Source organism: Dromaius novaehollandiae, chromosome 3, assembly GCF_036370855.1.
Source record: "Dromaius novaehollandiae isolate bDroNov1 chromosome 3, bDroNov1.hap1, whole genome shotgun sequence".
Lineage (NCBI taxonomy): Eukaryota > Metazoa > Chordata > Aves > Casuariiformes > Dromaiidae > Dromaius > Dromaius novaehollandiae.
The window spans coordinates 89,418,740-89,445,543 of record NC_088100.1 but is presented as its reverse complement, the minus strand read 5'-3'; the positions used below and the strand labels follow the sequence as shown (position 1 = coordinate 89,445,543).

The 26,804-nt window shown below is 39.0% G+C and overlaps 1 protein-coding gene across 4 annotated transcripts in view; it reads left to right on the top strand.

Annotated features, from left to right (window-relative positions):
• Positions 1–4,209: 4,209 nt before the first annotated feature.
• The window catches only part of AHCTF1 (AT-hook containing transcription factor 1), a 53,104-nt gene continuing 30,509 nt past the window's right edge, over positions 4,210–26,804 (top strand). Inside the window, exons 1-8 of one of the 4 annotated variants that reach the window (XM_026102638.2) lie at positions 4,210–4,371; positions 12,267–12,393; positions 13,601–13,854; positions 17,429–17,609; positions 18,407–18,614; positions 20,262–20,378; positions 22,077–22,161; positions 26,300–26,450. In XM_026102638.2, the coding sequence (XP_025958423.2) occupies positions 12,273–12,393; positions 13,601–13,854; positions 17,429–17,609; positions 18,407–18,614; positions 20,262–20,378; positions 22,077–22,161; positions 26,300–26,450 (1,117 nt within the window). In that variant the 5' untranslated portion in view covers positions 4,210–4,371; positions 12,267–12,272. Of the gene's footprint in view, positions 4,511–4,613; positions 4,723–6,701; positions 6,724–12,266; positions 12,394–13,600; positions 13,855–17,428; positions 17,610–18,406; positions 18,615–20,261; positions 20,379–22,076; positions 22,162–26,299; positions 26,451–26,804 lie in introns of those variants that run through there. The other 3 variants (XM_064509422.1, XM_064509423.1, XM_026102637.2) reach the window with 3 other exon arrangements.

The window sequence follows — 26,804 nt, the reverse complement described above, 5'->3', positions numbered from 1 at the left end:
TTTTACAAACAAAACAAAACAAGAAACAGATAACTACTCCACACACTTCTCTCTCTTTTAGCCAACATGCATCTTATTTCTGCTTGATTTGTAAACTGGCTGAAAGCTTGTTTACTAGAGGTAGCTGGAGTCCTCCTCCTCTGTCTCTCTTCTGGCACCTGTCCCTTGCAGTCAGTCAGTGTTGCTTTCGCTGGAGTTTCCCGTGACCTCCTCCTCATCAGCTACAGCTCTCCCTTGACACCTTCCTTCACTAGTAAGCCACTGTCCACAAGTCAACTGTGCTTCTCTTCCTGATACGTTATTCTCTGTCTTTTACAACTCTACCATCACCCTTCCCTTCAGTCACTCATTCGGCAAGTCTTTTGGAGGATCCTCTTTATCTTCCATGCCAGACTTCACTGGAGGTTGCATAAAGCCCTCTCCTTGACCTCCTTCTCTTCTTCTATGCCTTATCACAGGGTAGTGTCAACCGCAAACATAAATCCAGCTGCTGGACAACTTCAAGATCCAGTGCTCTGTTCAGATCAGTCTCTTAAGGTGGGATTAATCTGACCAAAAGTAAAAGAGTACAATAGAGGTGCCTCCATCTGAACCAGCTGTCTAGATTCCCTTTACAGCCAAGCGACCGTCACCTTATCTTATAGCAGGTACCTAAAACAGGTCAGATGAACAGCACCCAGGAAGACCCTGTTTCTCTCCACTATCTACAAAGGGAGCCCCTCTAACTAGCTCTGATGCAGATGTCTGCACTGTAGATATTTAAATGCTAGACCTTTTTTCCAAATGCAGGCTTGACTGCTTCTCTGCTGTCTCTTCAGAAAAGCCTATCAGTTCAAGCTAAGCTTGACTAAAACAAGACCACTTCATCATGGTGCTCCTTCTCTCCTCAGTCACTGTTTAGACTAGCAGCCAAGCGCGCCTATAATTGGGCTGCATCTTTGGTCCAGACCTTTCTTACGTCTTTATTCAGGCCAGGTCTAAGCCTTGCAAGGTTTGTAGTCTCTAAAATCTCTGACACAAAGCCTTTCTGTCTCTGTCCATACAGCTAAAACTGTTGTCCAAGTTATCACTTTGAATTGTGATTACTACAAAAGTGCTTTTTCTGTCCTTAATATATGCCATTTTGTCCTGTACATAATCACCCTAAATGCTTCTGCAAAGAATATTTCTCTAGCTGGTCCTCTGATGTTGCCATGCCTATCTTTGCATTTCTTCCCCAGCTCCTTATTCTCTGTCACATCAAATGTGAGCTACTTGTCTTCACTGGCAAGGCCTTTCATAGTCCTTCCCAGCTCTGCCTGTCTCCTGCATGTCTTCCCAGGCATAATAAAGTCAATTCTGCCATCGCTGATCTGCCTGTGATATCACCCACTTTGGTACGTTTTCGAACATAGCCCTACATGCTTCCTGTTGCCCAGTATGCTTGGGAGGAGCTGTCTGCACACATCTGCAAAACTGACTCATCTTCAAAATTCTCCTTTTCCTTACTGTCTGCAAAAAGGGATAGCAGTAGACTTGCACTTTTCACTTCGTATTTATTTTCTATCTTATCAATGGCTAACAGTGCAACCTTAATTTTTTGTTGACTGTGCTGATTTTTAACATATGTTTTCTTGTTAAAAATAAAAGTGCAGCAAAATAACCTACCCCTTTAAAATCCACAGGGACTGAGGAGGAGGGAAGCAGGCACTTATCAGGCCAGTTTTGGAAACTGGCAGGTGTTTCCCCTCCTGGGAAAAAGAAGGTGAGGAAAGAGGTGGGTGTCTGCTTGTCATCTTTGAATCACATACTTTAGATGGTTTGCTTAGACTATATTCTACAGTGTTCAGTGGAAATGTTTCGTATTAAGGGTTCCCCCCCCCCCCCCGATTTTTATGTTGAAAGTGAGTGTAACAGTGAGTCCTTGCTGTGATGGAAAACAGATTAGTACTTGCTTACAAAAGGTTACTGTTTGGAAAGCTTATACTGAAATCTCAGGTGGGAATATTTAGTGTGTGTGCTAGTTACCTGGTTGTTTTTTTCAGTAAGTCTTTCTGAGCATGTTTTACTGTGCTGTGAGTTTAAACATTCATCTCAAAGTTTTGCTGCCCTTGCTCCAAAATCAATTAAACATATTAGAGAGTGGTGCTGAAAGAGGTCTGGCAGACGAAGCTGACATGTTTTGATTTCTGCTTTTATTTTTTGTAGGGTTTTCTAGGACATACAGGTGGGAATATAAGAGAAAACGTAGGTATTAAACTGCCTGAGTGATGCTTAATAGCTCTGATATTTTCTGGACAAATTGTGCGTTATAATGGAAATAATCTTGAATGTAATGTGCAATGAATCTCTTTGTGATGGATACCACGTGAGTTGCAGAAAACGTAGCAAAAAAGTGGAAAAAACTGTTCAAATGCTAGGAGGATCAGAATTTTAGCCTTTTGTTTTTAAAGTTGAAAACAGAAGACTATGCCTTAAACTGTGGGGTGAAAAGAAATGATGCTGCAAGCACCACTGTAAGTTGAGTAAGCTTTACTTAAATTGCAACAACAGCAAAACACTTGAACAGAAGAAATTAGGTGGCTGTCATTTAAGTGTGTTACTGATCGTACTATGCTCTGCTGAAGCTGGGAGGGCTAATGGATTTCTTTTATTTAGAATAAGTATAAAAGCAATTCAGCCCTTTTGGTAGCTGAAATAAAAGGAGTACCAAGTAGGCATGTGCAGACTGATTAACTGTGTTCTGGATCTTGATGGGGATTTGAAAACATGAAAAAGAGAACAAAAAGCCTTGTGCCTGGCTACCTGGAGAAAAAGTTGGGGTCCTAGGTGCAACTGTTAGTTGGAAAGGGGGTTGGAACTCTCTTCTGTTACCCAATTCCTGTTCAGCACAAGAAAGTGGGACTTTGCTCATTCTTTGAACATAAGCAGTACTGCACAAAAGATACCTGACTGTGACCATTTTCTCATCTTAAGTGAAGAAACAACATCTGGAACACGGATCTGCCTGGAAACACAAACTAGGATTGGAAGAACAGTAATTAAAATGCAAAGTGCAAAGATACTTCCTTTTCCAAATGTTGGTGATGTTCTACCTCTGAGTGGCAAAAACTAAAAGGTTAAGTATCTTGCCAAGATGCTGGTGACGTTGCAAAGAAAATGGGAAGGTCATAACTTAGTCTGACAAATCCACCTAGAGTTATTGTTATAACGGCTGCAAAGAATAGTTTTGTATTGTTAAGTGCCTCTACCTGTCCGTGTTTCAGTGATGAATGTACAACCGTCATGGTTTTCATTTGTAAAGAGATGCTTATTTATGCTGGCATATAGGTATGTTTTTAGCCAAAAAATTGAATCTAATATTTAGAGCTAATCCACTTTTTAAACATATTTTTAATTGCCAGTATTATTTCATTAAATGCTAGTTATGCTTCTGCTTCCTTGCTGTTCAGGCTTTTGCAGTCAAGTAGAAACAATTAATTGGACAATAAACTAGATAATTCATCAAAATCAAGGAGTTCTGGAAATCTATTTACAAAACATACAAAGTCCTCTTCCGTTGATCACAGGAGGAATCAAAAGGGAGACACTGCCTCTGATTACAGGTTTTAGATCAAAAAGCTCTCTAGCACTAGTTTTCTGAGGTCTCTCTGCTTGTCTCGGTCTGATACTTAATTTCTCTTTCCTTCTGCCTTTTCTAGGCTACTTCTATAGCTAAAGATATTTTATTGGTACTTAACATGTTTTACTGGCAAAATACTCCTGGCATAGCCCCATTTCTACTGCTCAAGCTGGGATTTTAAGACAGAACCACTACCTTTACAGGCACCTAACGTACCAGTACCAGCCTCAGCAGATAATACAGCTGCCTCTACCTTCGCGTTTTCCCCGGCACTGGTGTGACTGCAGCTGTTGTAAATACAGCTGTGCTGGCAGACGTCTGCAGCAGGGCATTAAAAAAAAGCCTGCAAACCGCTAGTGCGGAGCCAAACGTCCGCCGCGCGGATGCTCGAGCAGCCCGTGCCGCGCAGTTGTCCCGCGACCGGTGCCGCCAGGCCGCCACCCGTCGAAGGCGGCAGAGAAAATGGTGCCTTCCTGCTGCTCGTGACGCCGGCCGCTGGAGTCCTCCAGGGACTGCATTTCCCAGAGTGCCTCGCGCGAGGCCCGCCTGCGGCGGCCGGAAGCTGGTGCGGCGGAGCGGAAGCGGCGGCGGCGGGGCACGCCGGGACACGTAGTCTGGAGGAGGCCGCGCGGCAACCCCTCCCCGGCAGGCGGCCGCCGCCCCGGCCCAAGCCCCGCGAATTTGAAAATTCCCGCGGTGGCCGCGGCCGCTCTCGCGAGATCTCCGCCCCCCGCCGCGCCCCGACCCCGCGCGGCGGGTGAGCGAGCGAGGTAGGCGCCGCGCGCGGGGGAGGGGAGGGAGCGGCGGGGCGCGGCTGCGCAGACACCGAGCGCGGCGCGGTACCGCCGGGCAGGCCCGGGCAGGCGGAGGCCGCTCTTACCGTTGCGGGAGATGCCGCCGCCCTCACCGGCACGTACTGGGGGAAAAGCGGGGGGGGGTGTTGGGGGAGGCGGGCGGGAGCGGCGCAGGGAGGGGGCGGCGGCGGCCGGCGGCGACGCGCGCCCCCTTCCCCCGCCAATAGCAGGTACCGGGCGCTCCCGCGGCGGCTAGGCCGGTGGCGGCGCCGCCGGCGCAGCGCGGGCCCGGCGGGGGCTCTCGGCCGCGGCCGCCCGGCCCCTTACGTAAGTGACCCCTTGGGCCGCGGCGCCGTGGCCCGCCGCACGTGGCCCGGCCGCGGCGGGGGGGGGCGGGCCGGGCGGCGGCGCGGCCTGGGCAGAGCAGAGCACATGGGGGTGACGGTGTGCGAGACGCCGCCGGCGGGGACGGCAGCCGGGGGGCGTGGGAGATGTGCCCACTGCCGCCGGGATCTTTCCCTCCCTCCCGGCCGGCGTCCTGCCCGGCCACCCGCCCATCCGCCCGCACATCTCCGCGTCTCGGGCTCTCCGTCGGCTTTTGGAGTGGTTTTTTTTTTTTTTTTTTTTTTCTCCCTCCTTCTGGTCTCGTTTTCAAGGAGGAGGAGGGATATTTCGCTGTATGCATAGAGTGGGGATCGCGGGAAGAGGACTGGGTTTAGCGGGGTGAGCGCAATTTTACGGAAGTCGAGTGTGTTTTCTGGGTCTCCCCGGCCTCTACTGAGGGTGTGGGGGACCTGCCTTTCCTTCTCGTGTTGCCAGCCCAACTTTTTTGCTGTGTGTTGCTGAGCGTTTCTAGGGCTCTTAATTTTTGTATGCGGCATGATGCATGCTTCAGAGTTGCTGACTTAACAGAAGTGCTTGATTTCTTCCTTAGTAAACCGTGACTCCAGGTCTGGAGCTTCTACCAATAGGAAGAAACGTAGTGTCAGTCTTTCAGGTCTACTAATTATTGCCTGATAATGTTTGGTAAAATTATGCAAAATCAGGGGGCTTAATTGTGTCAGGAACACTGAATCCCCTTTAGGGCATATGGTGAAATGGGGTAGGTGCAAATGATTTCTTCTTAGACTGATCAATCTAGGTGATTATATCAGTCTTGGCTGGTAGCTGTCATATGCATATGGGCACACAGTACTGTATCCTGTTTTGCTGAGGACAGCTCCTCATTCACTTATTGCATCAACTCATTTTGCTGCATTTATTTGCCTTGGGATTGTTTTTCTAACACAGTGAAATGAACTTCATCAGGCTTCTATTAATTTCATGTTTCCTACCTATTCAATTGTCAGATATGGTACTAGAGAAATAATAGTGACAGACCTTTAGTGATGTTTCATTTGTGTGGTAGACAGAATGCTTAAACTGATTTGGTAGGAGAGAGCAACTAAAAACTGTAGCCAGTTGTATGTGTTGCAAATGTTTTTGTAGTTCAGCTTGTCAGATTGCTTCTTGTAAAAGTATGTTTCAGAGTCCTATGCTGGGAAGGCCATATGGTATGATGGCAGACCATGATGTTATGCTGGAGATGCCCTGTTAACTACTACCTAGCAGTATCAGCAGGGCTGGGTTCAGTGCCAAGAAAGTTAACACCTGCATCTGTCTACCCTAGGCATACCAAGGGTAGAGAAAGAGCATTTTAGCACTGACTTAAGGAACTTTTGCTAGCTTAGCCACATTAGACAGGGCTTGCAACTCTCGAATAAAAGCATAGTCATGTTAGAGAATAACCGTGGGGACTAATTGGGTAGACTTGGCCCTGGTGTCAAATTCTGTTTGATTTTGGTCTTGTTTGTTCTTGTATTTAAAGGAAGATCAAATCTATGGTCTGCCTCAGATACAGAGTCTTAGCTGTTGATGGCTTGGTGGTTGATGGGTTGGACCTGAAATTCTTTTTTCTTTCTCACCTTCTGCTGTCGGAGAGTTTGTGGAACATCCAAACAAATACTACAAGGCAATCTGTAGGCTGCATTTCAGCCTGATTCTTACATTCTGATATAGATAATTTCTGTATTGTAATTCTGCTAATGACTTTTTTTTTTGGGACTAAAACTTATGGTTTGGATTAAATATTAGGGGTTTTGCCTAAAACGTCAGAATTTTTTTCTTTCTCTCTACAGAAGTGGGGAAAAAATGAGCAAGTGCTACTCACTAAATCACCTGCTTATTTTAGTCTTTCTGCTGGAGTAAAACGTGGCAAAATTTTAATTCATTGAACCTGACTACTAAAGTGCAGGAAATGCTTATCATTCTACTGCTCCTCCTATATTTGTGAGTTGCTCCCTATTTTTCTGAAGAAAATGTCATGGAACGAGTCATTACCAGTAATTCAGAGGATTCCATAATTGTCATCTATACCTGTTATCTAACCAAACAGATGCTGTTTTTTTTTAAAGAATTTAGTGTTTTTCTTTCATTTCTTTTTTTTGTTTCTTCCTGCTCTTTCTCCTGTTTCCTTAGAAAATGTGACCTGAACAAGCATGTTTTCCGTGTTCATATCCATTCTCAGATCACCAAGTAACTCTTCGCTGAAATTACTGTAGCTTCCACATCTGATTGAATGAAAGAAGTCTGTCAACTGCAGCCTTTCTCAGTGACATACTCACTGTGATAACGAGTCTCTACGTGAAAGAAGGAGTTTAAAAAACAAACCATTTGTGTCTTGGGTAGTGTATTTTTTTAAAAGGAAACTGTTTCTAGCTCTCTTTGCAAACTGTGTAGTTTCACAGGCATGTGAGCCAGCATAACAGCTTGCTTCCACAAAATGGAGAAGGCTTAATTCCCTCTCTTCCACCTGCACTGTTGTGCCTCCTTTCTTTTGCCCACCTTTATGCTCACCAGACCTCTCTGTGAACCACTTTAACTCTGTAATCTGGCAGAAAACATCCACTTGTCTAGGTTAGTTTCCTATCTGTTTTGGGAGTTAACTTGGCTCATAAAGTGGTCCGCAAAGTGTTTAGGTCAATGCAAGGTAAGCTGCAGGAATACAGTGCTTGGACAAGGGAGCAGATGGAGAAATGGGAGGTGGTAGCAAGGCCTCTTTCTTTCAGTGGCAGTGAACTTGCCATGCGTTATGAAATCATACCTTCAGCTGCATGTAACTGACCCTATTTTTGGCTTTTTCTTCAGAAAGCCAAAAAAGTTGTTTGTCTTTGAAGCTGATTTTTGTGTATTTCTGTCAGTCAAAACTTACATCCCAGAACTCTGACGTGTCTATATATGATTTTGCTAGAACATACAATTTCTAGAATGTTTTTCCTGGAGTCTCTTGATCCAAAAACCCCTCATCAGTCTGGGACTTGTGTCTTTAGAAATACTTTGTGATGTTTGTAAGTCATAAATACCTTGGACAAAGGAAGAATGCTGGTTTTGGCAACTTGCACACAGATTGCTTTGGTATAGAAATACCACTGAAAGGTTCAATTCCAGTTTACTCCTGAACATGGAGCCTGCAGCATTTCACACTTCTCTGGTTTTTAGCAGACACAAATGTGAATGTGATTATGGTCATTGTTTTCAAAGAAAGCAGAAATACAGTTGGTGTTGTATATATCATCTTAAATGAGAGGCTTCATGCTTCTAACCCTTCTCAGGATGGAGTCAGAGGATTCTTCTGAGCAAGTGTTTTTCCATTGCTTTGGTTTCCCAGCAGTCTTTGATTTATCTTAGTAGAATGATGCAAGTAAAACATCCTAATAACAAGATCAATAAATATTGTTCATAATTTATTATGGAGTTTATATGTTCTTGTTCCATACCGTCAAGCCGGATGTCTAGAAAAAATAGGCAAAATGCCTGTTGGCTTACTAGAGGAAAGCTGGACATGGCTGGTGCTCTGGTATTTTCTCACACTTTCATATATCTATGTTTCAGTTACTTTAACTGCAGCGTGATTAAATTTAGAGTTACAAGAATGGTCCTGGTGTTGCCTACTTCATGATTCTGCCTAGTACAATGGCCTGAATGCTAGAACAAGTGACATGCATGATCTGTAGCTGTAGACAGGACTAGGCTGCATCAAGGTGTGAGCTCTCCACCAGAGAAGAACTCATGGTTCCTGGTTTGATGGGTTGTTTGGGGTGTGGTTTTTTTTGTTAATCTCAAATCTCCTCACAACAGTGTCTTAAAACTCAGTTTCCAATTTAGCTTCACGAAGATCAGGCTTTTCCTTGGAAGTGTGCGCTTAGCCTGTCCAGGTGGGCAGTAACAAAGGAAGGATGAGTGAAACTGTAATTGAAATCTCATTGAGAGCATGTGCTTGAGAAGTATCTTGATAGCACACCTACCCCACTGAAAGATTCTTGTTGGCTCTTTTTCTTAAAACCATCTTACTACTACTGTGAAATAGCATATCAGTAATCCTGAAGTACTTTTTTCATCACACACACTTGGATTTTAGATGTCTCAGTGCTTATTTACCAAAAAAAAGCTTTATTGTTTATTCACTATGATCATATGTTCTTTTCTGAATTTCGTGGTATTCTCTACGCTTTGTTTCTTTAATCAGTGTTGTCAAAATCAGTGTTTCCCTTAAAGGAGCATTGACGAATAGAAAATTTAAAAATCGGCTATTTTGTTGTTCATTTGAAGTAACAATAAAAAATATTCTGGAAGGCCTTTCTCTTCTTTGACTGTAAGCATAAGGGTGCCATTGAATTGGCTCTGATCTGGTTCACTGCTTGCTGCTGCATCATCTCACTTCTGTGTTTTATGTTCTTTTTCAGCTTTTGTCATTGCTAACTCCTGGTGGAATTAGCAGGGGGGGGAAAAAAAAGATAGATCTCTCTCAGAGCAAGCAACTGGTTTTCCAGAAAATTGTAAATTAGACTGTAAAGTCGTTGCCAGATACAACATAAACAGTGAGGTGTTAGGGGGTTTTGTTTTGTTTTGGCCTAGTCAGAATCTTGGAAATCAGTTAAGATTCTGCAGATGACCTCTCTGATAGGCAGCATTGGGACTTTGAACAGAGATCGTGTGTTTCGGATCCTTTTCTCTTTCATTTATCTCCTTATCTTACCTGTCCTCTAAAAACAGTAAGAATTGGTGGCAGAAGAAAATAAGAAAGGCATAAGAACACATGAAATTGTGTTATGTGAGAAATATTTTGGGTGGGTTTTCTTAGTTTGGGGGTTTTCTAATTCAGGGTGTTTTTCTGTGTTTTTTTTTTCTTTGGGATTTTAGGTTTTTTTGTTTGATTGTTGCTGCTGCTAATGGCATAGTCTACTTTTGGTATTTATTTTATCTCCTGCTCCTATCTGTTCCATTTCTCTCCTTCTGCATGTGCTCTGCTGAGTGGTCCCCTTCTTTGTTCATTACCCTATTGCTTTATCCTGCACTTACCTTGAATGTGAATTTTCTGCTTGGTTGCCTCCTTTTTCTGCTCTTTCAGATATATTACCTGGCTGTCTTGTTCTTCTCTCCTGGAATTTTTCCTCTTGTGAAATACAGGAGGAATGTAGGAGTGACCACTCCTCTCTTCTCATTCAGCATCACGGTGGTGCTAAAGACACCTATCGAAACAGCTGGATGCTGAAGGCATTTGCCATGTGCTATTCACCAAATATTTCTGTTAGTATTTGGCATTATGGCTTATTCATAAAATATTTATTAAATCATTACAATTAAACTAAGCCAGATTGCTGGTTGAAATGTGGAGCTTTTTACTCTCTAGAGTCATCATGTGTGCAAATGTTCATCTCGTTGTCATTTCAAAATGATGACAATTACCAAAAAGAAAACCCAACCAACCTATTGCAAATAATTTCTTGTCCTATTTGGAACTTTACCTGCAGTGATTGTGAATGCTGGCAGAGGAAACAGTAGACCTAGAGTGGTCAGGCTGGCTGGCTGCAGCAGTGTCCTGCAATACTGGCCTTGCAACCGGCAGCAATTTTTTCAAAATGTTGACTTGTTCTTAGTGTGAGAGCCTGAATTACACTTCCTTTGTTTCACACGTTAGTTGTTTTGATGCTGGCAGAAGATACTGGAACTTGAACCTATTCTCGGATAGAGTGCTTATAAGTTGAAGTATAGTCAATTCCAGTGCTCAACCTTTAGCATAATCTTTCTCAACAAAAGAAGGACAATTTATATAAATCACACTTACTTATAAAGAGGTGTTTTCCTTTTAATGACTGTTCTATTCCCAGAGCTTAATATTGAAAACTAGCTGTAACCTTGTAAATTGTAAGGAAAACAGATTGTTAGTGCATGCTGGAAGAAACAGTCATAAACCTCTATATGCAGGAAAATGTGTATGTTGCATTCAGCACTATATGGTTTGCATATACATTTAAATGGCTCTCTCTACCAGTTTGTAGCGTAGTATAAGAGTTCTGTTTGATGGCTGGATCAGTGAGCATGTCTAACACCTAGAAATAGTGAACTGCTTATACTTATGTCTTCCTTTTGAGATTTCGTGAAGGAAACCATGACATTTGAACAAGATAATTAAATGCCTTGTCTTCCAGAGGCTTTTATGACAAATCACAGAACTTGCAAAACTTTCATGTGAAGTAGTATATATTTCCATGTGTATGGATTCTCTCTTACTTAGTCACCTATTTATCTCCAATTTTGTGAATCAGGCTTTTAAGTTTTCCCACAAAAAAACTCTATCTTGACACATTGAAATGTGGACTCTTTGTGGAGCACCTATAGAGGTGTGAAGATTTTCTTAAAGCACTTGAAATTTTTATGAAATATTGCAGAGATATGATAAGGACAGTCAAGTAGAAGCAGGGGAATGGGATGAGGAGGAAGATTTAAGTACAGAAAGAAACAATCATGTTTCATAATGTTGCATTGTTACATGTACATCACAAGTGTGTGGAAAAACAGTTTCTAATTGATAAGCTGTAAAAATCTATATTGCCTGTAGTGTAAAAAGGAGCAGTGTATTTTCTGGAAAAAAATGAAACGAAGATAAGTATCTCTTAATGTTCAACCGGATTTGCAAAAAGTGAACAAGACACTAACGATTAGTAATGCATGAAATTTGCTAGAAGATAATTGACAAAAATAAAGTATAAAATCAAGGGAAAGGACAAATAAAAACTTACTGAAAAGCCTTTTAAATAAGATTTTTCAAGATCCTATTTTACTAGCCACAATATGAGTAGACTTCAGCTCAGTATGTTGCATTTTTTTCTTTTACTTATCTGTCAATACCTGTGCATCATTTACTGTGGAGATCTCGTAGACATCAGAAAAGCAAAGATCCTTCCTTTGCTCTGTTATGGGATTAACAACTGACCTGAGTGCTCTTGCCCAAGTTCACCACAATTGCTGCAAGAATGGGAGCTCATACTTGATAGATGATGTACATAAACATGTTTTAGTTGTTAATGTCTCAAATTGTACAGGAAACTCGGTATCAAATACAGGGTGTAGGACTGAGAGGGGTGAAGGGATTCAAATATTTTGAAACGCATTTTAGAAAATCCTTTTCATAATAAGGCTCCTTCCTTTATTTCTTTGCTTCCTCCTCCTTTTCTTTCCTCTGTCAGCAAGAGAGGAATGTTCTTTCTTCAGGCGTAGAGAAGAGAGAAATTCAGTTGTTTATCCTGCCACTAGCCAAAAAATTGAGCCTCTGAAAACATAGGCTTTTTTCTGTTGTCAGAATTATGTGTTGATGGATACATATTTGGGGGAAGGTGTATGGAGAAACATTTAAATGTTGTTGATTACAAAGAAAAGGAGCTACAGGTGATGTGTAGGAGATTATTCACTGAATACTAATTAAACTCCTGTAAATCTCAAAAATCCTTATGGCTAGCATGAATTTATTTTTTCCACTGTTTCTTTATTTACAGTGAAGAATGCGAGACCTAACAGCTCAGGTAACTAGCAGTCTCCTGCAGTTTCCAGAGGTGACTGTTCAGGCACTTGGGGAAGATGAGATAATCCTAGATTCTGTACTTCGTGGGAAGTTTTCTGGAGGTGAGCCTTTTCCTTTAAAATTTGGTCTTTGTCTTGACATGAAGACGTTCTTGCCTGGAGGTTGCCTGAAGCGTAGGGTAGTATTATCAGGTTGGTGCTGTTAAGATGCACCAGATTTAGAAAGAATAAAATGGATGTTTTAACTATTAAAAATGCTAATGTTAAAGCACTAATATAGTTAAACTTTGAAACTACAGCATTCTACATTAAAGACTTAAACCAGTCTTGTGCTGTTAAAATCCTGTACTTAAAAACATGCTGAATCAGTGAGGCCTCTTCAACTTTTAATTAACTAAAAGATATTTTTCAAAAGGTAATAGTATTGTCTTGGACTGTATTTGCACCAGCTCAAGCTTTGTGATCATCATGATGTCACATGCAGAAGTGCTTTAGCTCTTGTGCAATGTTACAGAGGCAGATGATCTTTATTTTCTTTTCCAATCTGAATAAGAACAGAAGGGAGAGTGTAAGACTGTTAAGCACTGCAGCCATATTTCCAAAGTGTTTAATAGGATGCAGATGGCTATCCAGTGAGAGTTTCTGAAGTGGCTAAAGCAGATTGGATTCTTGACTTGATAGGTGATCTGAAAAGAGCTGGATGCATATCTGGATTTCTAGGCATCTGTTAAGACCAGGTAGAATCTACCTGGTCATAAGTGCAGTAATGCAGTTAATACTTTCTTTGAGCTTAAAGTAGATCCATGAAATAGAGTATGTTAAATTCCTTATGGAATCAGTATGTGTAAAAGTTTAAATTTACTAATGCAGTGCCCATTTTAAGCTCATTTCACCCAATTTCCTACCCAAAGTAGACATATGCCCAGTAAAATTAGTAAAACAGAAATGATTTGTTTTTTTGTTATATTGGAAATATGCTTTAAGACTTGTATTCCCTTACGTGTTTAGATTTTTTTATAAAAACAAGCCAAATGTGGTGTGACGATTATGGCTTAGTATGTTGCAGTCTTTATCCCAAACAATCAAAATCCTTCCTCAGTGCAGGGAAGAAAAGTATAACTGCAAAGTAGTGAGGTTGTTAATTTTGAGGTGTATTGCCTGAGGATTTCAATGGGTGGTTTTAAATAATTGACCAGAATTAGGCAAGTCAGTCTTCCTCTGTTAGGTCGTGAGTATTTTTATTGCAGAAAAGGTACAGTGTCTTTTCTACTTGAAATTTGCTTCAACCAGCTTTCTTTTTTCCTTCTAGGGAGAAATGGCCTAGCGTGGTTGGCATGTGGTCCTCAACTTGAGGTAGTGAATTCCGTGACAGGAGAGCGGCTCTCTGCATATCGTTTCAGTGGAGTAAATGAACAGCCTCCCACTGTTCTTGTGGTAAAGGAGTTTTCCTGGCAGAAGAGAACTGGATTACTAGTTGGGTTGGAAGAAGCAGAGGGAAGTGTTCTCTGTCTGTATGACCTTGGAATATCAAGAGTGGTTAAAGCAGTTGTTCTTCCAGGAAGGGTGCGTACTTTTTGATCTGAGAAATGAAGCTTTTGTCTTATGTGCTGCATAATCCTGTTTCAAGAAAAGTTTTGGAGCATTGTTTTGTAGGAAGGTTTTTTTGCAGGAGAGGCGTTTTTTTTCTATACTGCATTAACATACCGTCACTTCACAGTATCCAGTCAAGAGAGTTGTGATTTAAAGTATTGGGTTTAATGGTGCCATTATCTTTTGAGTCATACTGATAGTAAAACAAGTTTTGTGGTTTTACTGAAGAGTATGTAGTTTCCTAATGCTCTCATTCCATAAAAAAGTCATTGAAAAATAGCTTTTTATGTTTAGAGTGAAAAAGAAAAAAATTTGCTTTGAAGTGTCTGTAGTACACATTTCCTAGATGGTTAGTTTCTGTCAAAAAAACAGTCTTTAAAATATTTCAGATTTCCACAATTTTTGTTTTGTAAATGACTCAAAATACACATTCCCATGAATCAAACTAGCAAACAGATGACTCTGGAGCAGAATGTACTTTTATGTTGGTTTAGGGTAGAGAAAAGAGCATTTAGCAAGTGAGTTATTTGACAGATTGTTGAAAGACTGGCTTGCAGTCCAAAGTGCAGCTTCCTTAAAGTAATTTTTGGGTTTATGATTAGCATCTAAGATTAGAGTCTATCAAGCCAAAAAGGAATCATCTTTGATGTGGGACATTTTAAAAAACTCACAACTTGTTTATCTGTCGATATTTTTTTACTGAGCTGATGGGTTTTATTAGTTCTGTCTTAAACTTCAGCTTCCCTATTTGAATGTTTTTCTACATCAGCATCCCGGTTATGATGTTTCCAGGTCCTCTCTTCCTCAGTTGTCTATTTGAATCTGTGCTCACTGAATATTCTTTTTGTACAGACAAGGTACACTGCTGTAATATTATTTTTCTTCTACTTTTTCTAACGTATAAACTCAAATAATGTAATGCCATCTAGTCTCATTATCTATATTCTGTTTTGAAATAGAATATGGTCATAAGTATCAATTGTATTAGGGAGCTTTTCTATAGCGTAAAAAGTAGTTCAGGAGAAAATGTGAGGGGGAGAAATTGGCTGTTGTGTGATAAATATTACAAATTACGGAATAAAGACAAGGCTTATCTGAATTTTTGCTGTTCTGCCCTGAATGCTGTTGAATTACAAGCATGTTTGGTCTGTTGCTTTCATTTTGGTTCCTATCTTTTTGCTATTATATTAGATTAGCATACACATGGGTGTTGCTAATTGGAGTATAAATTTGGAATTGTGAATGGGAGTAAGGGTAAACAAAAACAAGTAGATAAAACCTAAGCTTGGCCACTGTCCATTTCTTTTGAATTTAATTATTCTGTAGCTCATATTTGCATGTTATATTATATATGGCTTGGTGTTTTAATTCTGCCTGAATGTTTCTGTGATTTTTCACACTGATTAATTTTAAAAGTAAAATGCGGATCTATTCTTAGCTTCATTTTCTGCAGTTTGTCATTTACTTTTTAAAGACTTTAATGAGCACTTTAATTTATGGACTATATTCCCTGTGGGTATATCTTCTGGAGTCAATTAAGCTGTACAGGTTAACACTAACTTACAATAACTCTGGCTGAAGGTGCCAAACCGTTAATACATTAACACAGGGTAGTTATTGTGAAAATGTGACTACCTTTGAATTGTAAGAGTAGGCAGTAAGTTGTTCAGAATCTCAAGGAAGGAGTTCAAAAAACCCCCACAAACTTTTTAAAAAAAAAAAAAAGTAATAATTTTTTTTTGTGGGATCATCCCTAATTGCCATGGAATACCCATGCAAAATGAAGTGGAAAATTGAATATGTTACTGGAATATTACTTGCAATAAATTCTAGTAAAAGCAACTCTGAATTGAAAACATTAGTTATATTAAACTGCTTTATAATGCTCCTACTTTTCAAAACTATGGAAAAGTATTTTCACAATTTTTTCTGATATGTATTGAGGAGGCAGAAAGATAGTATTCAGATTCAGTGAGCTGAGAAAAGTTTTCTTTGTACATACCCAGAATGAGTTGGCAGTAGTGTAGGAGAATATGAAAAGCCAGTGCATAACACAGTGGAAAAATATGCTGTTTCAGGAGCTTCTACATGGAAAATTGAAGTGTTAAAACCAGGAAACATTTTTAGAAAACTGCATGCAAAAGCTGAAAAGACTCATTTGGAGCCAGTTGAACAATGAAAAAATCTGTCCAAAGAAAAAAGAAATTAGAAGCAACACTTATAGGTTGGATAATTGTGCAGTAAAATGCATGCTGTATTTCTGTTCTCCTAAGAAGTCACCAAGACTTGGAGCAGCAAGAATTTGGATGATCAAAATACTTTTGGTAGTCCTTTGAGTAGCAGGGCAGGTGAGACATTTGATTTGTAGGAAATCTGAAACAAAATGAAGTTATCTAGATTAGTATAGACATGTCGAAGATTAGAGCTGTGACCAAGATGAAAGGTAAATTCTGTAGTGGATTGCAAGGCTATGTAGTCATAGCAAATACTTGATGTAGGAGAAGAGAGGGATTTGGTTAATTTTTTCCACTTCTGAAAAAAACAAATATTGGAAGAGACTATCTTGTGATGCTCACCTCTTTGTTTTACTTCGATATAAAATTTTCTGCTGGTTTCATTGTGTTGCAATGCTCTACTTCCGTAAGATGAAATGATAGCCCACGTTCTTCTTTTGTATGGCTTTAGTGCAGGAGTCTTTGCTTCTATCTCTGCTGTAGCATTCATCATTGTCCTGGGATGTGTCGCAGGTGCTGGAACGTTTTGCTTTAGTTTAAAATGGTTCAAAATAGTTGCATGCAAACTGTTTTGAGCATTGAGGAGTAGAATGCACTTCTTGTCTGGTTAGTTAGCTTTTTATCTAACAAGCTGTTCTTTTGTTGTTGTTTTAGGCTGGCGTTTTTAACTTGCTTTTATTAACGTGCACAAAAGAGCTGGTGTGCATTCAATAATTTTTTTTTTAACTCAATCTAGTAGTTATTTTAATCTATATGAGGACTAGTATCAAGTTTACTAAGCCAGTATCTGCCTTAACACTTGCTGGAAATGTTTAATTTCCATAGAAATGGTGTCTGCCGGGCAATTGCATTAGTGCCTTTTCTGATTTAAAGTCATGATTTAACCTAATACAAGTTTGTCAAAGAAGGCATAAACTGTCATGGCGCTGATGGGCTGTGAGCAGAGGGAGGACTACATTTAGTCATAAGTCTCTTCCATATCATAAAGTTCTACACATATAATTAATTTTAAAGTTGTCTTAGTGTTAATTGTTTTTCTTAAGTAGGAAACTGAATTGCTAATCTGCAATAATAGAGCACTCTATTTAAGTTGAAATTAATTCAGTTAAATAACTAAGAAATCTAGTAAATTGGAGGTGGTAATTTTTTTACAGGGATTTGATTTTCTTAAAATAATTGGAGACAGTACTTTCAAATCTTATGATTCTGCATTTGTTTTCTTGTTTCTGATGTGATAACGCTAGCTTTTCTGTTGAATAATTTCTGTTTAGCTCGTCAAACAGCTTAGGTATTAACTTGCAGTTTTCCTGTAGGTAACTGCTATAGAACCCATAATTAATCATGGAGGAGCCAGTGTGAGCACGCAACACCTCCACCAGAGTCTGCGATGGCTTTTTGGTGTGGCAGCAGTGGTTACAGATGTTGGACATATACTTCTGGTTGACCTTTGTTTGGATGATTTATCTTGCAGTCAGAATGAAATAGAAGCATCAGGTGAGTTTACAATTTTTAAACTTAAAACTCTCATTATGAAAGTAAGAAAACTCATGTCTTCTAAATAAAGAATATGTATCCCATTTTGAAGACGATAGCATGCAGCCATTTAGGACTACCAATAACAGATGGTGGTTTGACATCATATAGCCCAAGCTGATGAGAGATGGGAGTGGTTTAATACTGTTTCTAAATTTATAAATGTCCTCCTCCCTCCAAGATCCTTAAGCCATTGTGATTCTAGTCAGTGAGGTTTAGGAATTTTACCATCTGGATCATTGCAGCTGCCTGTTGGGAAGCCGTGTCGACCAGAGGCGCCCTGTTTCTTGGGAATGTTGTTCTGCTTCTGTTAAATGACTTGTGACAAATTGTAGGAATACTTTAAAAATAAATTCCCACTTAAAAATCATGCGTTTGAATGATTGAAATCTCTGCGTTGTGTATTCAGGTTGCATCCACTGTTTTGCTATTACAACAGCAGCTCCATGAGTTGATATCACTTCAAATGACTTTGTTGTGAAGCCCAAACTCCTGATTTACAGAGTCCAATGAGAATCTGTCCATCATGGTTACACTTTTACCTGGTTTTAAAATATGAGACAGAATATCAGTCCAGTCAGAGAGTTCCTATGTTCTTTGAAAAAACAGGAAATGGAAATAAAAAATGGAAATGTTGAATAAATGGATATTTTGCCTGGAACAGTGGAATTAGGTTGTACGTACAGTCATTTCAAAGTGTTTAAAATGCATCCTAAATAGAATAACACATTCTTCTTTGCATGATTTTATGTGTGTAGACCTAGAAGTTATCACTGGAATTCCTGCTGAAATTCCACAAAGAAGAGAAGCAGTGACCAGAGAGGGGCGACATCTCTGTTTTCAATTACAAAATCCTTCAGGAACAGCAATATCAACCTTATGCTACATAAGCAGAAGCAATCAGCTGGTTGTGGGTTTTTCAGATGGTTATCTATCACTATGGAATATGAAAACTTTGAAGAAGGAGTAAGTAGCCCTTTATGTCTGGCCATGCCTGATGGTGCAGGGATTTCAATTTTTACTTAAGGAAAGATGTTAAAATAAAGGACTGAAATTCTTGAGTATAAGCTTGAAATGCTTAGAAATCCTCTTCTGAAATAACTATTAAGTGATACATGGATAAAATGGACCTTCTCCTCGATGAACTAGGGTTGTTTTCCTTATTTATTGTGCCTGTGAATTGAGGAATGTTGGAAAATGTACTGCTTCTGGTTATGTTAAAGAGGATGTGATGATACTGATATTTGTAAGGAAATAGGACAATTCCTTCTATCAGCAGTGTTCAGTGAAAGCAGGAAGCATGTATATTTAGATGAAACATTTTTAAAAATTATATTTCAGAGCCACTTACTGCAATTAGGACATAACTTGCTAAGTTCGGTATATTAATAATGTAATTTTGCTGATAATGTTCTTAAATGTTCTTAAAAGTATCCAGAATGAAATTAGTGAGACAAGAAAAGTCATAGCTGATTTGTGCCCGAGAATATATTTTTCCCTACATTTCAGCCTTGACTGAAACAGGAGATTGACCAGTTCCAAGGCAAGGATGCTCATCCTGTCACTTTGTTCTCATCAAACCTGAATGAAAGTTTGCTTAGAACATTTGGAGATTAGAGTAAGGGACATGTAAATTTATGGGCAATAGAAAGATTAGGGGATGATTTCAGGCCTGCCAAAGAACAATCTCACTTGAGATTTATGACCAAGGTCAGATAGGGATTCATTAAGGAAATCTGCAGCGACTCACCAGAAATTATTAGACGCATAAATAGATGGCAGAGGAATAAGTAGGTGGCAGGAATAGAAAGAAGATTATGAAGCTACAAATAAAGTCCAGAAGTCTGGAAGAAAAATGCTTTTCTACATAGTTCAAGCGAAGAAACAAGAAACTATTCCTGTTTGGCACTGTTTCGGATTTGCTCAGAAGAAATTCTACGTTTTAAATTCTGTGCGTAAGTCAGCTACAACAGTAGGAGCAGTCTCTTGCTTGGCAATTGGAATATTCCTTTAGAAGAGGCTGGTTTGAATCACTTCAGGCAGAGGAGGACATAAACCCATTTTTTAGCGTTTCATGGACAATAAATTCCTTATCTCTCAACTGTTGCATAAAAAGCAGTCACTTCCTTGTCTCACTCCTTTGGGGGTATAAAATGGAAGTGTGACTTTCTGTTCTTTGAGGATGTGCATATAGTTGCTCTTCTCTGGGAGGATTCTTCCACCCTAGTGGTGATGAGTTGTTTGCTGATATTTTAAGAGGGATGGATGTTGGATGCATTCAGTTCTCCTCTTGCTTCTGGATTGAGATTCTACATAAGTGTTTCTATATTAAATAAGAATAACCTGAGTATGCGTAGTTTTACAGTGTTCATGCTTGCATTTGCTTCTTTCCACCCACTTCTTGAATTGTCAGAAATCTTTTAAAATTAATGCTTTCTAAGTTCTCTAGTCAGGCATTGTATTAAGAAGAAATGCTGTGGCTTCTGAAATGCATTTAAGAATACCTAGCATGACGCAAGTAATCAGGGTGTGTAGGCTGACCTCTGTGTGTTTTGTTTTGTTTTGTTTTTGTTTGGTTTTTTGTTTTGTTTTGTTTTTTTAAACCTATGTTAGGTACCACTTTCAGCTTGAAGGCGGAAGGATTCCTGTCTATACTGTTACTTTCCAGGAACCTGAAAATGATCCTCGCAATTGTTGTTACTTGTGGGCTGTTCAGTCTACACAAGAAAGGTGACTAAAAACTCACTGTAAACCACTGGAGTAGAAAAAAATTATTTATTTATACCTCTTTCAATACAGCTGATGAGTGTATATTTGTTTTGTACACAGTCTTCAATCCACTCCTTTTGCCCTGTTCTGTTAATTAGGAAATTGATTATATACTAACATTTTTCACTAATTAAAGTGTTTGTTGATGAAATCTAAAGGTGACTATAATGTCATGTTTACTGTTTTTGAGCCTGTGCAATATATTTTCTTCTTCCTTCTTGGACAATCTTTAAAATTTTAAGTATAGAACTGAGCTCCATTTTAACTGTAGAGCCACCACTGGCAGCTTCCTAAAACTGAGGAGTAGTAATACTTCTAAGGGTACTGTTTTGCAAAATATATTTGCATTTTAGAGCTGGTAACAATTATAGAGTGGAAAGGTAGGATTTTGCTGAATATTTAGCCATGTAGAGGACTGTCTCGAATACGACAGGAGTTACGCTTATCATACAACTTTTACAGGACTTAGCAGATGTGAAGAAGGACCTTCCAGTTACAATAATAATAATGGCTTCAAAAATATTTTTCTGGAATAAGTTTCTTCTGTTTTATTTGTAGTTTGAAAGTTCTAAGAAGTCAGTCCATGAGAGACACTTATCATCATAGTTGTATTGTAGTCCCTTTTTCTTGAGTTTCGGATTTAACAAGGTGCATAATGCCATTATATCTGAGCACTAGTAAATCTTTCTATTTGTTTCATATACTTTCTCTTAGTTTGAACTGTGACTTTGAGTTGCTGTTTCTTGGATGTGTTCAAATTGCTGTTGTAGAATTGTGTGTTTGTATTTCTAGTGAGTTCACCATAAGCGTGGTTTTCATGCAGTTGCTAGTTTGCTCAGAGTTTCTGAAAGAAGGCAAAGCAATAGTGGCTATGTTTTTGTGCTTACATTCTTAAATTATTTTCTTTATTTCTTGGTGATTGCTTCATAACTTGTTTGATATTTGCATGGTGGCATCAAAATACCATTAAACATACAGTTTAGGCTGCAGATCTAGAACATAAACTGTGACAGAACATAAACTGTGACAGTCTAACAGCCTGCTGCCACCAAAGGAAGGAGGTCACAGTATTGCTGATTACCTTGTGCCAGCTTTAGCAGTCTTTGGATTCTCCCAGACTCAGTTCAGATCATCTGGCAGAAAACTATCCCTGAGTGGAAAAGTTGATGGTTTCCTGCCAGGCTAATGAATCAAATCAGTATGTAGAAGGGTCTGATGTATGCAAGAGAGAGACTGGAATATTGTTGTTATGGCAGGGGAAAAGGAACAAGATCTTTCTATTTCAGCTTAAGCAAGCTATTTAATTAGCTCGGCTGTTCATAGAGCAACAATCTTCTTAGGTTTGAATTTAAGGCAGATTATATCAAGAGCTCTTCACTGTGAAGAACTATTGCCAGCAAGTTTTAGTCTGTGCAACACATTAAAGCTTTCAAATTATATTGCTAGCATTCGCAATTGGAGCTGTTAATGTCAACATTATCTCCTTTATGTTTTAGGTTCTTAATATGACCAGTTGTCATGGTTTGGGAAGTAGTATTTTTCTTTCCAGCAAAAACATGCTATTAAGGAAAATTTCAGTCTAGTTCTAATAAAATGGTAATTTTGCAGAGGAGTATAAAACAATTTTGTAATCAAATTTCATTATTTATACCTTTTCAGTGAAGGCGATGTTGTGAGTTTACATCTGTTGCAGTTAGCATTTGGTGACAGAAAACGCTTGGCGTCAGGACAAGTGATGTATGAGGTAAGATGTTCATGTATGTGCAAACATAATTTTCATTAAGTGAGTATCAGTTAAAAATTGTCAGGGATAATATTTGCCATCAGCATTCAGCGATAACTGAAAATCATTTTTGTGCTGAGTTGTCTTGGGCACAGCCTTTATCTGTACTTTTTTGAAAACAAGTCATATGATTTTAAACTACAGTGCCCTGTGTTCCAGCTAGGTTCATGTGCAAAGAGACTGTATAAATTCAAGGACTGTGCCTTTTGATTGTTTTGAACAAAGGCAAACTCTTGAGTTTAAATTCTGACCTTTTTCCTCTTCTCTTATGTAGTGAAGCTCCTTTCTCATTTGTAAATGTTGCTTCTGAACAGATAACTTCAGCTGTTTGGAAAAGATGGTGTTTCTTTAAAACAAAATATCTATCAAGCATAATATATACACTACTCTGCAGCTCTCCATTTTGGTTTTTAATTTTAAAAGTACTTTCACTACAGTTCACTTCTGCATCTCTAATACTGTCCCAAGTGCTTTGGCAGGTTGATAAGAGAAAATTTCTTTAATCTTCCTTCAGTTTCATTTTTCATATTCTGCATTGTTTTATCCCTTTTTAAAAGTTATTTTTAGCGACAGACTTGTTCGTGGGAAAGACTTGTTCTGTCTGCTTGTTTGGAAAGAAGTTGTCTGTATACATTCCTCTCATGGCTACTTTGTTCTTTAACCTTTTACTGTTCAGCACTTCCTTGTCTTGGTCATCTTCGTTCCTGAACAAGGTGTGAAAAGTGTCACTTTTTCCCTCAAAGGACTGAAATGTTTCAGCAGCTTTTTAAAATGGAGTCACTAGAAATTCCAGTTGATGCTCTCTTTGAAAAATCGCACAAACTGATCAAACAATTTTCCCGTGTTCATGATCTGAGAGAGTTGCAGTGTGGTTAATGTAAGACGTATGACCCTCAACAGACTTTGCAACTGGTAACACACTCAGATTCCAGTCTCTGGATTTGCAATGTTCAATCTTACTAAGCAGCTGAATAGAGAACTAAGCAGCTGGACCCTATGGGGAGAACAGACATGTTCGTCAGCTAGCTTACCAATTAGCACCTTACACGCATAGCATCATACCAAGACCTTGTAACACCCACTGCCGTAAAAAAAAAATCACCAAAAGAAGGATCAGAACAAGACCTACGATCTGCAGTTGATATGAGGGATGCTTTTGGTTTCAAAATATTTTGCAGGTTGATACTGCAGTGTCAGCTGTGTCTACAGCTACTGCTGTGAAAAGGTCTTCATGATTCCAAACTCGCATATGCTGGAATATAAAGCACTTTTGAAAACTGCCTCTGGGTTATTTTTTGGATTTTGATGGTGGCTGTTGAGAAGCCTAAGATGATGCTAATTCAGAGAAATGGATACAGTTGAGACTGTTGTTGAATTCCAGTTCTGTCTGCCCCTGTTTACCTGCTTTCCATCATCTTCATTACCGGTATCGTGTACTGTTTTTCAGATTTTTGTCAGTCAAAGGATATTAATCAACTGTATGGCAATGTTTTGCTTGTAGGGAGATTCTGAAGCTTTCAGTTTCTAGGGCTGCTTACATGGCTGACTGGATCAAGTTTCTTGTCCATCTTCAAGAGCAGGAAACTTAAGAAAATGTTCCAGTTTGCCAGGCAATGTTTGAGTAAATGGACAAAAATCTGCTAGTGACCTACATTCATTGGGTAGAACTCATAGGAGTTTGAAAGACGTCTCCATTACAGCAGTGCATTACTTTCCACAAGGCAGCTTCAAGGCTACAAATAGTGCATCTTTGTTGACCTTGTTGCATGGCAAAGTCACCATAAGGCTTTTGAAATGTGTGGACTTGTTGTCCAAGTTTGACGTCTGTGTGTCAACCTTCTGTCTCCATTGCCTTCAAGACTGGTTTAAATGTGTGTGTTCAAGTAATTAAATGTGAAAGTATGTTTGGATTATGCTTTTAAAGATCTTTTTTATGCCATCTCAGTAATTACTAAATGTAATGTCTCAAATCAGGGTTGTGAAGCGTATCTTCACCATAGTCCTACACAGTGTTTGCGGATGGACAGAGTATACGGTCTGCTTTTGTATTGGAGTCTTGGACCAAGGCAGCTCACTTGAAAACTGTCCTTATGTTTTACTGGTCAATAAAGTCATTACTTGACATCTTCCCTACAAAGGCATTACTTAGCTTAGAATTGCTTGTACCAATGGAAAATTTGAAAAAAACTTTTGCTTCAGAAGTTGTCTTAAGCAGGAATTGTTTGATTTTTCTCTCCTCCCCCTGCCCTTTGCCTTGACTTCCTGGTTGGGCCCTCTGTCTGTGTACCTGCTGTGTACGTGGGTACCTGTACTACTCCACAGTTCAAGTATTATTTTCCTTGTTTAGTTCAAATATCTCTGATTTCAAAGCTACCGAGTTCTTAGTTTAAATACATTTTTTCTACATTTATTATAAGACCTGGTATCTCAAGACAAGGGGAGAAACCTTTAACCTGACTGCATAGATGCTTACTTCTTAAATGATCCAGAAAATGTATATTAGAGATATCCAGATGATTTTGATTAGCAGTTTTCTTTAAAATACCTAATACATGCACTGAATGATATGAAAAGGATTTGTGCCTAAGCACAATGAGAATTGCTGATATCAGCATATTTTGGATTATCTGAAATGCAGTTGGATTCATTTAGCAGCTCTGTCTGCTTACCGCTCACAATACTGTGCTTTAAATTTTGTTCTCAATAGCATCTAAAAGTAGAAATTTCCAGCAGTTAAAATCACCTCTAGCAGGTTTATGGAGTTTTCATGCTTTATCAAAGGAAACAATCCTTTGAAATGGTGGACCTTATGTACAGTGAAACATCTTTTGTTTAAAAATTGGTTTTAGTGATTATTCCCTCCATAATAAAAGTGAGATTCTCTGCTCAGGCTTCACACTAGTTTTTCAAAGAGATGGTTAGATATTTCTATCTATTCTGTATTTGTCTGTTACAGTTTCCAAAGCTGCTTGGTAAAATAGAAAGGATGTTGCATACTTCCAAATAATAAGTTTTAGCATTATTCTCTTTAGTAATGAAAGACTTTTTGAGAGCCTTGAAAATTATTTGTAGCTTTTGGTAGAACGGTTAAGAGAATGCTGGTCTCTTCTCAGGTTAGATGAGTTAGATGTCTCGATGAGAATGTATTGTTTTGCTGCCAGTTCATTTCAAAGCTCTAATAGAGCTTAGGAAGCTTGAGCAGAATCCGGCAGAACTGATTTATTGAATTTGTGGAGCTGCTACTTGTCCACAGTTCATGCATTCATTAAACATTGTGTTGCATGGTAGACAATTTGAATCAATCCGGCATTTGGAAAGACAGTATTTCAGCTAATGTTTAATTAGAGACAATCGGTGTCAGAGCTACAACACAGTACTGCTGGGATTTTTGAATGTCTCAGAGTAGTTTGCCCACTCTGCAGTTAACTCATGGTCCTGTACAGGTTGATATGTATCGCATATGCTCTCCATTTTCCGTTTTCGCTGTTGTGCTTGGTGAAGGAATTGAGGGATGTTTCGACCTTTAGTTTCTTTGACAGAATTAGAGGAGGAACTAGTGGGAGCTTTCGTGGTATGAAAGAAGATTGCTAATCAGTAAGAAGTTCTCATACCTGGGACAGGGGGATGCATGTTCATTGTAGTAGTGTGCCTGAAGACAATGCCTCTCAAAAGAGCTTTAACTGCTATAATTCAATGACTTCTCTAACTTCATCTGCTCTCTAGTCAAGACATGGAACAAAGAACTTTGTACGCATCTGTACTGCATACGTGTATCTCTGTAGATAAATGTTGAGGTCTGTAAAGAAACCCTGATTCTGCAGGGGCTTCTACCAAATATTTTAGAAACAAATTATGTTAGGGAAACACTAAATTGTGGGGATGGGGAAAATTCTTACAGCCAAACTTTTCAGCTATCATTTTACACTTTAAATTATCTTGCGTATCAGGTATAATTTCTATTTACTATCAGAAATAATCTCATCAGAAATCCAGAATATATCTATTTTGTATTACATTCATACATTCTTTCATATTTAGGTGTAATAATATATATTTTAATCTCAAAATTACCTTTTCTTTTTGCTTTTATTTTTCCCAGGGTTTGGAATACTGTGAAGAAAGGTACAGTTTAGATCTCACGGGTGGAGTCTTTCCTTTGAGAGGACAGACCAGCAATACTAAATTACTCAGTTGTCAAACTATAGAAAAATTTCGCAACCATGTTGACAGAGAGGATAGCGTTAATGAAGGTTTGTTCCATGTCCGTGTTGTATCCATGTTTGGTTGTTCCAAAGGGAATGTTGTTAGAATCTGAGCAATGAATGCTGTTGTCTACTTACAGTCTAAAAGTTAAATATCTGTATAGATTAGCTTGTTTGGCTTATTTTAAAAATAAAAATGATGTGCTTAAGTTGTATTTAAATATGGAAATTGACAGTGCAATCTGTCAGAGGAAATTTGATAATTAGTAAATATCTTGATGCCAGGAACTGTATACTTTTGTGACAAAAGATTTGTTTCATTGATGCTTAGTTATCTTTAAAAATTTGGGATAAAAAGTAACTGGATATGGTATATCAAAGTGGTGCGCTGGTTAGACTTTT